The sequence below is a fragment of the Eublepharis macularius genome, chromosome 9 (genome assembly GCF_028583425.1).
Source record: "Eublepharis macularius isolate TG4126 chromosome 9, MPM_Emac_v1.0, whole genome shotgun sequence".
Taxonomy (NCBI): Eukaryota; Metazoa; Chordata; class Lepidosauria; order Squamata; family Eublepharidae; genus Eublepharis; species Eublepharis macularius.
The window spans coordinates 44,750,644-44,766,864 of NC_072798.1; the positions used below are offsets into that span (position 1 = coordinate 44,750,644).

The 16,221-nt window shown below is 41.4% G+C and overlaps 1 protein-coding gene across 3 annotated transcripts in view; it reads left to right on the forward strand.

Moving 5' to 3' along the window:
- Positions 1-16,221, forward strand: part of BLTP3B (bridge-like lipid transfer protein family member 3B) — a 70,577-nt gene that overhangs the window by 16,229 nt on the left and 38,127 nt on the right. For all 3 annotated transcript variants that reach the window (XR_008597632.1, XM_054988345.1, XM_054988347.1), the window contains exons 4-11: positions 2,619-2,710; positions 6,630-6,819; positions 9,242-9,382; positions 10,431-10,601; positions 11,607-11,787; positions 12,399-12,482; positions 13,957-14,139; positions 14,950-15,068. Coding sequence is in view for 2 of the 3 variants with exons in the window: in XM_054988345.1 (XP_054844320.1) it covers positions 2,619-2,710; positions 6,630-6,819; positions 9,242-9,382; positions 10,431-10,601; positions 11,607-11,787; positions 12,399-12,482; positions 13,957-14,139; positions 14,950-15,068 (1,161 nt within the window). In the remaining variant the exon portion in view is untranslated. The remainder of the gene's footprint in view (positions 1-2,618; positions 2,711-6,629; positions 6,820-9,241; positions 9,383-10,430; positions 10,602-11,606; positions 11,788-12,398; positions 12,483-13,956; positions 14,140-14,949; positions 15,069-16,221) is intronic.

Genomic DNA, 16,221 nt, shown 5'->3' on the forward strand with positions numbered 1-16,221 from the left:
CGTTTTATTGCACTGGAACAAGTGGGCTTGTTTTTAGGCTAGCAGGGGAGCCGGGGAATTCTTCACAGCCCTCCTTCCCGCTCGGTGGGGCGGGGCTGAGATGCAGGCCGCAGCGCGAAAGTGCTTCCTGGGCTGCAGCCAACCATCCGTCAGAGATGTTTGGGGAGGGCGGGACGCGGGGGAGCAGCCATGCCCTGGACGTGCCTGTGGGGGGAAAAAACACATGTGGGCTTTGCCTCATTCCACTGGCGAGACAAGCCCCACACTCCGCCATCCGGGAGGATGCACATAGTTGAGGGCAGCAGCGACCAGCTGATGCATGACGGTCTTGCGAGGATGCACTCGGCCTTGGCAAGCCTTTACCTTTACGGGAGGGAATGAGCTGGTCAGAACAAACACCTGGTCGCATGTGGTTTTCGGGGCGCCTGCCTCTGAGGCGGCCAGGGGCGGCCATGGTCGCCCCCCACCCCTGCTGGGCCTCACCCGAAGCGGCAAGTGAGCGGGTGGGTTCAGGTGAATGGGCGGTTTGCACTAATCTGCGGAACGGGTCCCCCCTCCCCTTCCTCCTCCTCACCTGTCAGCGCTCCGTCAGTCATCACCAGGCGGGCATAACGGAGTCAGGGTACCTGCAAGGAAACGGGAGAGGCTGCTGTAAGTTCGCCAAGTGTCACTCCCTTCTCTCACGGAAGGGTTAATTTGTTTGTGCTTAGTTAGAAGCAACTAGCTTGCATGAGTGCAGTTAGATGTTGAGTTGTTCTTCCTGTCAGGGTAAAAAGGGGGTTAGCCAGACATTTGCACTTCTTCCCTTTTATGGGAAGTCCCCCCACTTTTTCACAAAGTCCCCCGAGTGCATTCCGTGCCTGCCACCGTGAATGCCCTCACCCCCGTTCGGTGTTCAAAGGGGCAACGCCACGCAGCACACGGATAGAGGGACAGAGCCTCCGGCGACGTGCTCACTTACCTGAGGGTTTTGGCTGGCGCTGGCCGGATGTTTTGTAGGGCGCGGTTGCAGGTGATTGGGTGCGGAGAGGGGGGCTCGTTCATGCCGGGCGCGCACGCTGATTGGTCCCCGGGATAGTTCTCATCCTATGCTCCTTCGGGCCATGGAGGAGGGGCTGGGCGCTCGGAGAGGGGGGCCGGTTTTTCGCTGTTCCATGGGCGCCTATGGGCTACACCTTCTTTTTCCATGGCGTAGCTTTTTTGCGCCGCTGTGGGTGTTCCCGCTTCTGGAGGGGCTTAGGGAGCAGACTAACTCTGGCCCCACCCTCCCCCCACACACCCCCCACACCGGCGCAGGGCTCTACTCCGCTCCTCCTCCACCGCCCGGGCGCCTGAGGCTTGCGCCGGTGCCGGCCCGCCAGTGGGCCAGCGCCGCATCCCAGCGCGGGCGGAGGGCGACTTACGCAGGCGTAAAGCCCAGATACGCCATCGCAAGCCTTAGTTCGGTTCCTATTCACTTTCCCCGCCCCTTTAGGATTGGGCTGCCAAATACCTAAAGTGTAGTCAAATCCAATATTAGAGCTGCTAGGTTGGGATTCTTTGATATGACAATCTGAAGGTATATATGTTAAGACCCAGAATATCAGTGTTTGATTAAATAAGTGCCATGCAAGCTCACCAGTGTCAATTTTTAAATTCATTAAGGAGATCACCTTTCTTATGCATGAGTTTTTAAAAGCCATATCTGCATAAGTGGCATTGCTACCAGAAGCAGGTTTTTCAAATGACTAAGATCTTATCAGAAAGTCAAATTGCTCTTTAAGATGATGTCGTTGTTTTATTTTCAAACTTAATTGGTGCCCTTGATTAGACTGCTGACATTCACGGAATGCAGTTTGGCAAGGTAAATCGGGGGCATAGAACAAGATACTGCTTTTTTAAAGCAGCTTGTGTTTAGCTGAAATTTTGCCCCATCCCCAGTCTAAAAAATTAGTCTTGTTGAATCATTTTTATGAAAGAGTTTTTTGAAAACAACAATGGCTGTTCCAACTGTGTGTTGAAAATAACTATTACTTTCCAAAACATTTGTGTAGATCTCTGCTAAGAGTCTTAATTACAGTTATATTTTCCTGGGCAAACTGTGATTTTGAGGAAGACATTATAGCACAAAAGGTTAAGGCAACTTCTTTCTTTATAAATTAACGAATAGCTGGAAGTTATCAGCCAAAGTAAAATGATACTGGGTTTGGACTTAGGCTAAGAACCTTTCAGAGGCTTATTGTGGAATGTTTTCCTGATAAATGCTCAGAAGATGGTCTTCTGATTCATCTTTCTATTACTGAGATAGAAATCAGTAGATGACTAACGGCACCTTGAGTACAGAGAACTGAACTTTGGGATTTGCTCCTAAGTTCTGTGATTCTTAGGGTTTTCAGATTTGGACTAAATCAGGCTAAAGAAAACTAATTTGTAATATACATAATACTGAATATATTATATTTGATTTTCTAATTAAGTGTTTAAATACAACACTTATCAAATTAGTCTTGAAATGTTTTAACGCCTACTCCCTGCTTTTGTTAATGTATTCCTTTTTGATTCTGTGAGATGCCTTAATTTAAGCAATTAACGAATGTGGTATATTTCAACTATCCCAAATTTCTCTTGCATGTTTAAAGTCATTGGATAAAGTAATAATGGAAATGAGTACATGTGAAGAGCCACGTGCCCCTAATGGACCATCACCTATAGCAACTGCATCAGGACAAAGGTGAGTTCCTGTTTAAATTTTTCTATATAATTGAGATCAGTTTCTGCTAGGATATAGTGAGGAAACAAGTTATCGTTGTGTTAATGGACTGTTGTAATACGTCTGTTAATTAATGTTGAACTAAATTGGTAATCTGGTTCTGAAGAGCTGCATCACTAAGGAAAGTGTAAGGAGGTCTTCTGAGAGCCAGTTTAGTGGTGGCTTATCTTCTCCCTATGATCCCTTCCATGTATATAGTTTCAGGTGGGGAGCCATGTTGGTCTGTATTAGAAGAGCAAGATTTGGGTCCAATAGCACCTTAGAGACCAACTAGATTTTCAAGGTATGAGTTTTTGAGAGTCAAACAACAACAACATTCGATGTATATACTGCCCTTCAGGACGACTTAACACCCACTCAGAGTGGTTTACAAAGTATGTCATTATTATTCCCACAACAACAAACACCCTGTGAGGTGGGTGGGGCTGAGAGAGCTCCAGAGAGCTGTGAGTAGCCCAAGGTCACCCAGCTGGCTTCAAGTGGAGGAGTGGGGAATCAAACCTGGCTCTCCAGATTAGAGTCCCGTGCTCTTAAACACTACACCAAACTGGTTTTAACTCTTGAAAGCTCATACCCTGGAACTCTAGTCGGTCTTTAGGTTCTACTGGACCAGAAATCTTGCTCTCTCATGTATAAGATCAAATCCCAGGATGAACTATGGTGTACACATACACAGTTGCCATTCTAGGATTGTGATGTAGAGTTGCCAGCAATCTGGGGGATGGGGCAGGATCATAATGTCCCTTTAATAGAGGCTTAATGTGTGGAAATGGGCAGGTGAAGCTTTTCATGTTATGGAAATAAGGAGCATCATCTGGTAATAACATTCCATTAATCCTTGATTAAAGGGTCAGTGCTCTTTTCTTCCAAGCTATTGGCAACTCTATTATGATTGCACTTTTTCCAGTCATCACAACCACTTAAAATGGTCATTAGTCACAGTGGCTGTATCCATGCATGGGGTGATTCACACTCTGTTTTCTCAATTTGATCCTTGAATCATAAGGAGAAACTTAGCAGTGATCTCTTCTCCCCATTCCCCACCCTCATGCATAGGAATATTGCATTTATGAAACTCAGAGGTATTTCATATATAGTCTGTAATGATATCTGGTGGAGGGGACAAAAAGCTTTCTTGTACACGTTTGTTTCTTGCACTGTACAAAGGTGCTTCTTGATTACTGTATTGGGAGTCCTGTATTTAAAAGACATACTGCAAGATTTGAATCCAGTGGCACCTTAAAGACCAACAAGCTTTTCAGGATATAAGCTTTTGAGAGTCAAAAATTCCTTCTTCAGCTTTGAATCTCAGAAGCTTATATTCTGAAAATCTTGTTGGGCTCTAAGGTGCCACTAGAATCATCATCATCATCATCATCACAACATTCAATTTATGTACACTCTTCAGGACAACTTAATGCCCACTCAGAGTGGTTTACAAAGTATGTCATTATTATCTCCACAACAAAACACCCTGTGAGGTGGGTGGGGCTGAGAGAGCTCCAGAGAGCTGTGACTAGCCCAAGGTCACCCAGCTGGCTTCAAGTGGAGGAGTGGGGAATCAAACCCGGCTCTCCAGATTAGAGTCCTGCACTCTTAACCACTACACCAAACTGGCTCCTGCTGTTCTACTGCAGACCAATTTAGCTATAGACTTGAAACTATTAAAGGACATAGTGGCATATAGCTTTCTTAGAGATTGTGTCATTCAGCACTTCTGGTTCTTGTAAGCAGTACTACATTCAAGGTGCAGCAGGATTTGAGTCCAGTGGCACCTTAGATTTTCAGAGTATACGCTTTCAAGAATCACAGCTCTCTTCTTCAGATACAAGAAGGAATGGAAATCCCTGAGTGGGAGCGTCAAGATATGAAGGTACAGTGCAGCTCACTTAGATGGGAGGGGTGTAGCAAAAGAAGACGTCAGGATGTAAAGGTACAGTGCAACTTGATTAGAGCAGAAATTAGCATCTGTAATGAGATAAGAATTCTGTCTCTGTTCAGCCCTGACTGTTCATTGTTCTGAATTTGTGAATGAACTCCATTTCAGCAATTTCTTGTTGCAATCTCCCCTTGAAGTTTCTCTGTTTCAGAACACTCACTTTTAAGTCAGCAATGGAATATCCTAGAAGATTAAAATGTTCTCCCTCTGTTTTTTGAGTGTTGTGATTTCTGATGTCAGATTTATGTCTATTTAATCTTATGTGTAGGGACTGACCTGTTTGTCCAACGTAGAGAGTGGAAGGGAGTTGCTAACGTTTATAGCATATATAACATTGGAAGATGAATAAGTGAATGAACCTGAGATGGTATAACTGGTGGTGTGAGGTCCAGTAATCATGCTGTCAGAATATGGGACAGAATTGACATCTTGGTTTATTGCAGACTCTGGTCCCAGAGTCCGTGTCAGTGTTGGGAAGCACATTATTCTGAGTGACTTGTTTAAGGTTAGGAGGCTGTTTGTGGACAAGAAAAGGTTTGCCTTCTAATGCTTGTGAAAGAAGAGTATAATTGTTCAGCATAGGTTGCAAGTCATCTATAATGTGTTGAACTGATTTGAGCCAAGAACTGTATGTAATCACTAGTGATGTTCTATTGTTGTTTCTTCTGGGCCTGTCTTGTAACAGGTTATCCTTCGGTATAATTCTGGCTTTGTTAATCTGTCTCCTTACTACATCAAGTGGGTACTGTAGTTCCATTGTACATAAAAGGTGCATTATCTAAATGTCCTAAGTATCTAGAATACATTGTGGCTTTGCTTCTCATAGACTTTTTCAAAGATGGTATCTCTGAGTTCCTAACTTACTACTGAATTGCAGGAGTAGACTTGACCTTTGGCTTGCCTATATCCTAGCTTTGGGTCGAATCCACATTACTCATTCTAAGTCACATGTTCCCTGCATTCCCCACGCAATCCCGAGTGCCGGTCACATTATTACCTCATTAAACAGACGCATTTCATTCGCATTTCTCCCGAATATGTGGTCACAGGTTTTCAACGGGAGTTTCACGGTGGCCGTGAACGGGCCAATGCACAATTTACGCGGTTTTTTTAAAAACCACCCCCCTTCCTGTCTCTCCGGCTGTTCCGAGAGTTCCTATTGGCTGATTCAACTTGCAAGTGCTCCGTAGTCTGCAAAAGACTGTTTTTGAATTCATAGCATTGGATTTATTGATTATGCTGTTTCTGAATCAAATCTGGTAGTTTGAAAAATCATTTTGGGGTGAATCCATCCTCAGAACGGACTCGCGAAACTTCCTTTTTAACTGTTTTTTATTTTTTTTATTTTATATTACTGTAATATCGAAATTACGAAATATCGAAATAATGACACTCGAAGGAAGTGAAACCAGTAAAATTCAGGCACTGAACTGTCCTGCATAGGAAATGCCCACGATAGCTTCCCACATGCTTCCAAATTTCCCAAAAAGAAACGGGAGAGAGCCATCAGTGCTGTCAGTGGGGGAAAGAGAGGCATCATTATCTTCAATGATGTTTCTTTATAAGGCAAGATCGAAATAACGGAAAAGTGCGCTAAAAAAAAATTTAAAAAAAATGGGTGGGAAAAAAGGTCCCGCCCCAAAAAGCAGTTTTCGAGCGGCCGTGTGACCGGAGGGATGCGCGAGAAAGACGGATTGGAAGCAGGAATGTGAACGAAAAGGAAAAAATCGTGGATTGGAGGCAAACGGAAGATATCCGATAAACATGCGGGTAATGGGTGAATGTGGATTCGACCAGGGTTTCTGTAGGATGGTCCCTTTTTTTGGCTTCTAATTCTGCAAGGAACTATACTCAGCTCATACTGTATTTATAATAGTTAAAAGTTGTTTCATAAAAATATACTGAAAATCTGATTGAAATGCCTGCATTTTATTTCTCCAGTGAATATGGTTTTGCAGAAAAAGTGGTAGAAGGAATATCTGTTTCTGTAAACTCCATTATAATCCGAATTGGAGCAAAAGCTTTCAATGCATCGTTTGAACTTTCTCAACTGAGAATATATAGTGTAAATGCAAACTGGGAACATGGTGACTTAAAATTTACTCGCATACAAGAGTCTCAGCGTGGAGAGGTAATGTCACCTTATATTTATAAGAAGCTGATTTCAAAGTACAGCATTGTATAAATGATACATTTAATAAATAACAGGTTAATGTTATCTTAATCTTAACGTTATGATTGAAGTTATTTAAAGTTATTATAACAGTGATGTGACATATTGAGATCTCACTTGCACATACCTCCCGTGGTGTGATTGATGCTGACTTATGGCTGATATGAAGGTATGTTCCAGAGATCTGTGCTTCCATGGTGTGCACTGGCCCAATTTGTATTGGGAACAGGATGCATGAAGTAGAGGGGACTTAAGCCTTCCCCTTATGCCATTTTCCCAACATGAAATAGCACCAAGGAGCTGCTGTTTGCCCTGTTGAAGAAACTGTGTAGCCACCAGTTGATATGTTTTCCCTGTAGAGCAGTGTTTTCCTGGGGTAGTTTGAGGAAAGGAAAATGGTACAAGGAGAAAAGAGGGCCCAAGGCCCTCTCTCTGCACATTGTGGTCCTGATGCAAATCTTCACCTGTGCGCACTTGGAAGACACAGAACTGCAAAACTTGCCTTTTTTGTATGTGACTCAGCCCTTAGTGGTTGCTCACAGGCCACTGAGGGTTTGTGCAAAGATTTGAGCTATATGGCTTTCTGTGTTTCATGTGGCATTCAAATTGTAGCTCACTCTTTGCATGCTGCATCACTTGAACCATTCTAAACCAAGGCATTACATTGGTGGAGGACTATTTGTATCAGTGAATGGGCAGCTAGATCACTCAGGAAACATTTAAATGAGCCTACTGACCAAGTTCAGAGGAACTGATTTCAGGAACATGCACCACAGTATTTGAGTGACTGCTGGTAGCTAACTGTTGATCTGTTTCTGAATGTAGTAAATATAAGGAAAGATATATCTAACAAGGGTGGCTTATACACTTACATCTTCATTTGATCCATTTTTATTGGTAGATATGGGATTGCCAGGTCCCCTCACTCTCCTCGTGCGAGGCTGGAGGCCTGGCACTCACCTTTGTGGAGGTCTACACACGTGCTCCTGGAGTGAGGGGGGCACATGATGATGTCAGTTCCGGGAGTGACGTCATTTTGCAGGGCCTCGTGCCACCCCTGGGAGCGCTCCTGCACTTCTCAGTGGGCCAATTTTGGCCCATTTGGAGCCAAATCAGGCCCGTTTGGGGCCTAAATTGGCCTGCTGTGAAGTGCAGGAGCGCTTCAGGGACCTCTTGGCAGCGTTCCTGCGCTTTGCAGTGGGCTGAATTGGGCTTGTTTGGGGCTGAAATCGTCCTGCTGCAGAGTGCGGGGAGGTGCTGCTGGGGCGGTATGATGGGCTTGCTAGCCAGGTAAATGGGAGCGGGGGGGAGGGGGGAGCGGGGCATCTCCCACCCCCAGCAGAGGACTGGCAACCCTAGGTAGATATGACTTTAACAGCTATAATTGATGTTACCTTTTTAAGAGCACATTTTGCTGCATATTGTATAAAAAATGAAGCCATGAATATTGATGTCATGTACATTTTACAAATGCAAAGAATGAATTTAATATAAACATTTAAAATGTTCAGAAGGGGATTTTTTTGCATTCTGAAGAGGAAGCAGATAAAGACAATTTGTTTCCCTCATCTGTTAAAGTGCATGAACTGGAATTTAGCAGCACAAATTCTGGTGGTAGGCCTCTAATTACCTTTAGATCCACAATTGACCTGTGTTCAGAATATATTGGGAAATGACTTTTCCTCTATGTGCCTCCTGTTTTTTTTGTTTCGGAGAGGCTTTGCTCCAGGGCCCTCATTTACAAGGAGTAAGCTGTGCAGTAGTCAGAGTAAGGCTTCCTCATCCATGGGCACTGCAAGTTTTCTTGATGATTGGTTTTAGATTTTTTTAGGAACTGCTTTTATGGCTGCTATTTTTAGTTTGGTTTTTAATGCTGCTGCTTGTATTTCTTTAGTTTTTTGTTGTATTGCTTTTTATGTATTGGAAACTAGTTAGAGAGCTCTTGAGAGTTCAGTATATTGGATAAATTCTCTTTTTAGTTTTAGATTTTGAGCAAACATTATTTTGTTCTGCTGGGCCTTTAGTAAACTTCTTTAACAATTCAAATTGTCACAAGCTTTTAGTTGGTTTTGACAACTCTGTTCTTTATGGCAGTCCTACTTTTACTGTTCTATTTAATATTTTGTCATCTTTGGAGGTTTTATGTATATTTTGTAAATTCTTTTGGGTACTTTAAAATAATAGCTTTCTGATTTAACAAGAAGCAAACTATTCTGTCTAAAATTAATATAATTTTTCAAACTTCTGTGAAAAGTGCTTCATCTTTATGTGCGATAACAGAATCTGCATGGTTGCTCAACAACAAGTAACTGTATAATTAATATATGTTACTTGAGTAATTCCATGTATATCTTCCTATTACTTCCTGATTTTTTTTTAGGTGTTGACATTTAAAGAGATCAACTGGCAGATGATCAGAATAGAAGCAGATGCAATCCAAAGTTCTCGGCATGAAATCATGAGTGCTCCAGTTCGCCTGATTACTAACCAGTCCAAAATTAGGATCACACTTAAAAGAAGGGTAATGTTGAACGCTGCTTTGAAGCAAAGTTATATATTCTTTTATGTTGTTTAGAGATTGTGTAGCAGAAGTAATATGCGGCAGGTTTGCTCCCAAATCCGCTTGATATGGTCTGGATAGATAACATTTCAGTATGAACCTATTCTGTAGGAAGAGGCCTAGATTTTCTTTTATTCTTGTGAAATCCTTCTTCCAGGTCCTGAAAAAGGGCAGAGGAATCTCAGGCTTTCTGTTAAGTCTCTCTAAGGCTTGGAATGTCAGAGGAATCCCCTCTCCTCCTGTCCAACTCAGAGCTGGTGCAGAGAGCTGGTGTGAAGGAAAGGAGCTTCTTTCCACAGCTGCCCTGGGCCTCAAAGGCCTGTGGAGCACCTTTGAAACTCAGCATGTCACTAGTGGGACCTGGCACTAGTCAGATCAAATATATAGACCGCTATGAGCAGGTACATGGGGTGTTGATAACTAATAAACAAAGGAAAGAAATCTGCTGCAGATTAGTACTGGGAGCATCACCTGCCAAAGCCTCACCTGTGGGTAAAGCCAGCCCTCTATTTGTCTTCTCTAGTTTGGCCATCTAACATCAGTTGCCGCCTGCTGAATGAGGTGGCCCAGCCCTCAGTTTGCTATCAGATTATGACTTTTTGTAGTAAGAGTGATTGCCTTTAGTTTTTTGTATTTATTGCTTTGTTAGTTGCCTAAGGATGCCTACAGAAAAGCTGGAGATATTATAGAGAAATTATTTTGCCTCTGAATGAATTGTGTTTAATCTGAAAATCCATTAGCACAAATAGAGTGTTTTTTAGGTTTGTTTCTCAAGAAGATGTTTATGTAGTTTGAGATGCAAATTCTAAGGTATTTTTCTTCTTACTGTTAATGAACAGCCTGTCTTGGCGGTGACACAGCAGATATTAAGAATAAAGATTCCAATTTACTGCCATGACTGCTATTAAATGTTGCTTAATGTTTTGTTTCAACATCTGATCCAATCTCTTGACTTAATATCTAAAGCACGAGGTTACTAACTTTCAAAAATCTCTTTTTATCCCCATAGCTAAAGGATTGCAATGTGGTGGCATCCAAACTGATTCTAATACTGGACGACTTGCTGTGGGTTTTAACTGATTCCCAACTGAAAGCTATGGTACAGTATGCAAAATCTCTTAGTGAAGCAATTGAAAAATCAGCTGAACAGAGAAAAAGCCTTGCTACTGAAACCACACAGGTAAGCTATTCAATATCTGTATTTTCACTTTTAGTGGGTACAAGCTCTCCCAAGCCAATGATGCAATCCAGTGAAAGAGGCAAACATGCATCTCATTGACTTGGTGAGACTTAAATAAGAAAATTTTAGTCCCACTGATTTTAGTGGGTCTTAAATATGTCTTTATGGGACTACAACCAAAAATAGCAACACTTAATTTGTATCATTCTAGTCGAAGAACATTAATGGGAATCCCGCTCATATTTGGCCTATAGAATAGAATAACAGTCATGTATCGGTCAAGATAATCAAATGTTAGACAAATATATTAGTGAATAGACAGGGAAAAAAATGAGTACCCTGTCATGTCAAGCTGGAATAGAATTGTATCATAGTCTTTAAATTTCTTGAAGGAGAAAAAAAGGTAACTTTGTTGAAGGCCACAGCTGTACAAAGGTTTTTAAAATGCAAAGATTTAGCTAGACATTGTCTTAAGAACTATTATTAGCGGTGAACAGAACATTCTTTACGTGCTTCATAGTATACCCTTTCCTCCTTTTTAAAAATATGAAAAAAATACAAAAAATTGGCCAATTTTATCCATTTCACGTTTTACATCTGACATTTCATATACATACATATTCCAGTACTTGTCTTATGAGCTTGGCAGTGGGGAAGGAGCCTGAAAAAATATAAACATTTGAGAGAGAGTTTATACAAAAATGTGGGATCACGTTTCTAGTATTTAGAGAGAGACACAAGGCTGCCCTTATACATCTTTACCAGCATCTGACTGAGAGATTGAAGACATTTAAAGTAGGTTGAATCAAGCTGTTTGTCCAGCACGGTCTTCAGCACTGTCCATACCTTATCACTGATTTGAGTAGCAAAGCATATACTAATGTTGATGATGAAGACAACTTTCTTTAAGACATAAGTTTAAATACATGTTGGACTTCTTTTCACTTTCAGTTTTTAAATGATTCACCAAGTCTGTATAATGTATTGCTATATGTTTGTTCCCAGAGTTCCACTGCTGTGCCCAGTTCTCAGCAGGTAAAAACACAGCAGACCTCGGCAGCTGTTGATCATAATGATGCAATTGTGAATCTGTTCACTAATTTTGACGTTAAGGAAACTTCCTATCATCTAGTAATTTCCCATTTGGACCTGCATATATGTGATGATATTCATGCTAAGGAAAAGGGTAAGTGAACTTATGTGGTTTTCTTGTTTTGGTACAGTAGACATTGCCATTAAGTTTTGTTTTCCTTTCGAAGCCATTCAGAGCTATATCCATTTTGTTTCCCCCTTTTATGCTTTTGCATTGGTACCAAAATCTTTAGTTAATTTTTTTGCTGTATGTGTTACGTTGATAATTGGTGTAATAAATACATACGAAAGGGATTAAAAACATTCAATGCTCAGGAAGCTTAAACCATTTTTTAGCTGTGTAGATATCTATATCCCACTTCTCTCTTCAGTGGTAACCCTTACAGCATCATTTTCTTTGCCTCCATTTTATTCTCACAGCAACAATCCTGTGAGTTACATTAGACTGAAAGTGTGTGACACTACCCTAAGGTTACCCAGTGTGCTTCCATGTCAGAGTGGATGTTTTGAACCTGGATCTACTCTAACTGCTAAATAACATCACACTTGCCTAATTAAACTATAATTAGAGAAGAGTTCATCTACTTTCTTCAAGGAATTGATGCAAATATATATTAATGGGCATTTTTGGTAACATTAGTATTTATTTTGATATCTAGCCTGTCATATCTCTAACATATAATTTAGCAAATAATTATTTTACAGATGCCAACAGGCGTATTTCAGGAGCAGCTATGCAACTGTCCTTTAGCCAATTAACAGTAGACTACTACCCTTTTCACAAAGCAGGTAACAGTAAATGCTGAATTATAGTATTTTAATAGTCTAGCATGTTTAAAAAGCTTGAACAATACAACTGAGGTTAACATTCTTATCTGTTGTATGTTTATTGTATGTATGTGTGTATGTATGTAACAGAAAGTCTGCCCCTCCCCTGATATCTGTGTGATTTAGTTTGTTCTTGTTGGGTGGAGCTCTTGTTCCAGTTTTCCAGTTTTGCATGCTAGCTGAAGTTATTAGTTGTTGGAGTTGTCCACTCGCAAATAAACTACTGTTGTTTTGAGCTACTTGTCTCTGCTGAATGGACCTGAGAACAGGTGCCTGAGTGAGTACTCTAACCTAGGAACCCACAGCCAAAGGGAGATATTACATTATCAATGTATGTAATTCTCAATATAGCCCTATCTACAGATACATAAATCTGTGGATTGAGGCTGTGAAGAGAGAAGGGAGTTTTTTTAAAACAAACAAACTTGCATGCACGTGTGTGTGTGTGCACGTGTGCACGCGCACACACACACACCAGATTCGCAGAAAAATCTAAAAAAAATCTGCTTCCACAGGCAATATAAACTTACCATGAGCAGGAAGGGAAGGAGGAGTCATCTAAGCCTGCACAACTAATGTGCTGGCTCATGCACCATTGATTCTCTGCTCCAGGCCAGCAGGTGGGGGAGGAAAAACCACCATCACTCCCCCTTCTGCTGAAATAGCTGCTCTGCAGGCTAGTGGAGGAGGAGCAAAAGCCACTTCCATTCCTCTGCCTCTTGAGACAGGCAGGCAGAAGGGAGCACCTGAAACACTGCTTGCCCCCCTTCCACCACCAGGGCAATGGCACTGTGGGTGGAGGAGCAGCTGGAGCTGCCACTGCCCTCCTGCCATTTGAGCCCAGGCAGGGGAGGAAGGGGGAGCTGCTGTATTTCCCTGTCACTGCCATGTGGCAGTGGTGGCATGGGAGGAAGTCAGAGACTGGCTGAGAGAAGGGGAGAAAGTAGGAAACAAATGTGGGGGGATGGAATGACCCCTCCCCAACAAGTTCTTGCAGGTCCCCTGCTTGTATTGTATGTTCATCTTTTTACAGGTTGCCTGTAACTAGAAAATGGAAAGAAGATGCTGCAGTTTCAATATGTACAAAATATAGTATTCTCCTTGTTGAAAAAGTTGCTTAAATAGGTTTTAAAATACTTGGAATTTATATGACACTTTAGAGTAGTCTAAGTACTTTACTCATATTATTTCAGAAATCCTTGAGGCAACCTCATAATGTAAAAAAAAAGTATTATTCCTATGAAAAAATTAAGTGATATTAGGAACTTCCTTATTCACACCTAAGTTTCTTAGCTTTTAAAGGTATGGAATTGAGGTAAATAAAGGTAAGACTTTTCAGCCTGACAGTGTATTATTTTTGTGTGGCTATAAATAAGTAGTATATCAAAAATGTTTTATGTTTATTAGGAAGTTATTCATATGTAATATTTTGTAGGTGACAGCTGCAGCCATTGGATGTATTATAGTGAGGCTACCAAAGCCAGAAGTGGATGGGCAGAAGAATTATTGCTGGAGTTCAAAAGCAATGTTGAATTGCTGAAGCAGGCTGTGAAGGATCATAATGTAGATTCTCCTATTAAATCCCCACCTCATGGGTCTCCACAGCATATACCAGCAGGTATTTCATTGTGTACACTGTTGACTTTTATGATGAGAATGCTTTTTCATCCCTGTCATAATCATACTTTATAAATGTGTGTGTGAGTTATGTGCTGTCAAGTCGCCTCTGATCATATGAATGAGAGACCTCCAAAATGTCCTGTCTTTAACAGATTTGCTCAGATCCTGCAAACTGGAGGACATGGCTTCTTTTATTGAATCAAGCCATCTCATTTTGGGTCTTCCTCTTTTCTGACTGCCTTCCACTTTTCCTAGCATTATTGACTTATACAGAGAATCTTGTATTCTTGTGATGTGATCAAAGTACAATAGCCTCAGATTTTTCATTTTAGCTTCTAGGGAGAATTCAGGCTTGAATTGATCTAATACCCACTTATTTGTCTTTTTGGCCAGCCATGGTATCCACAAAAATATGTTCCATTAATTTCAGTTGGTCAAAATTGAATACAATACAAGCATGGTGGCATTAGGAGTATCTGGCTGTTTATCTTACCTTTCCTTAAATCTTAATTTCAGATATAAACACTTGTCAGTATGAAAATAGTTTTAATGATGCTTGAGCTAGTGGAAGAAAAGAAATATGATACACTCAAAAGCTTGCACAGTTCTGGCAAGTGCACCCACCAGATTACAGTAATTGCCCATTGTGTTTAGTAAAGTAATTAATTTTGCCGTTATTGATTTTAATGATCAATTTTCTCTTTTAGTATTCCTTCTGAAAAATCTTGTGGTACAGTGGTGGAGATAGTGGGCAGTTTAAGATCAACTGCATCCTGCATGTGGTTTTCATGCCTTCTGTTTTCTATAGGCAAGGAGCAGATACCTCAAGGAAACACAAAGCCACCTCCCGTGTCCTCTCAGCAACCCAAGATTAACTTGATGTCCAGCCCTGTTGTGGTTAGGCTTGCAGATGTTAACATTTATCAGGTATCTTCCAGCACAAACTGCTACTGATATTGCTTTTGTGTCTTGATGTACATGTGAGGATGGCTTAGCATGTGTTTCTATGATGTTTCTTGCTAAAAATATTTTTCGTGGTTGCCCCTTTACTTCAGGCAGGGAGAGAATCTGGTTCAGGTCTTGTAAATTAATAGTTTTGTTCTATAGGGATTCAGTTGAGTTAAATAGAGGACTTGTTCCTAGTGCTGTTCTCAGCCAACGTTGCAGCTTGCTAGTGGAATTTCTACTTCCAGCTTTCAAGTTATTCATAGTTCTGTTCTAGAAAATATTAATGTATCAGTCTCAATTTACTCTATTTTTCTCCTCAGTTTTCTTGCCGACTTACAAAATATATTAATAATTTAGTAGTTTAGGGCAATAACACTGTTTTAAATTGTAAACAATGTGAGTTATTAAAACTATCACTGAATTTTCCCCTAGTTTGTCTTTAGCAAAATTGAAACAAAATAGGCAGCTGCTATGCCTTGATAAAAATTTTTGCAACTTGTATTGTGGGCAGGGCTCATTTCGAGGGGGAATGCACAGGAACGCAGTTCCAGCAGTTCCCCAAAGAGGTCACATGACAGGTGGCCCCGCCCACCTGACTCTCAGCCATTTTGGGCCCGTTTTGGCCTGGATTGGGGCTGAAATAGCCCAGATTGGACCTCTGACAGGTGGTGTATCACTCTCCCACTCAGCAGCGGCCCGATCTTGACCATTTTGGGGCCCCTTTTTGGCCATTTTCAGCCCCCTTTTTGCCATTTCGGACCCAATTTTGGCCCTAAATGGCCAGGATTGGGTCCAAAACAGCCAGGATAGGTGATGTCAGGGGGTGTGGCACACGCAAATCAATTATGCTAATGACACACTTCCAGTGATGGCAAGGGGCGTGGCATATGCTAATGAGTTATGCTAATGAGTTCCTCCAGCTCTTTTTCTACGAAATGACCCCTGATTGTGGGATATGTTTTTGTCTGAAGCCAAAATCCAGTGTAAAAATGTCCCACACTTTTTTTCCCTGTGTGTGATGACTCATAGTATTTTACAGGACCAGGAGCCTGAAAACATCCTTTCATGCGAGGTAGAATATGTCATTTGATTTCATCCCTTCCCTTGTGCATATTATCTCATATAAGTTTGG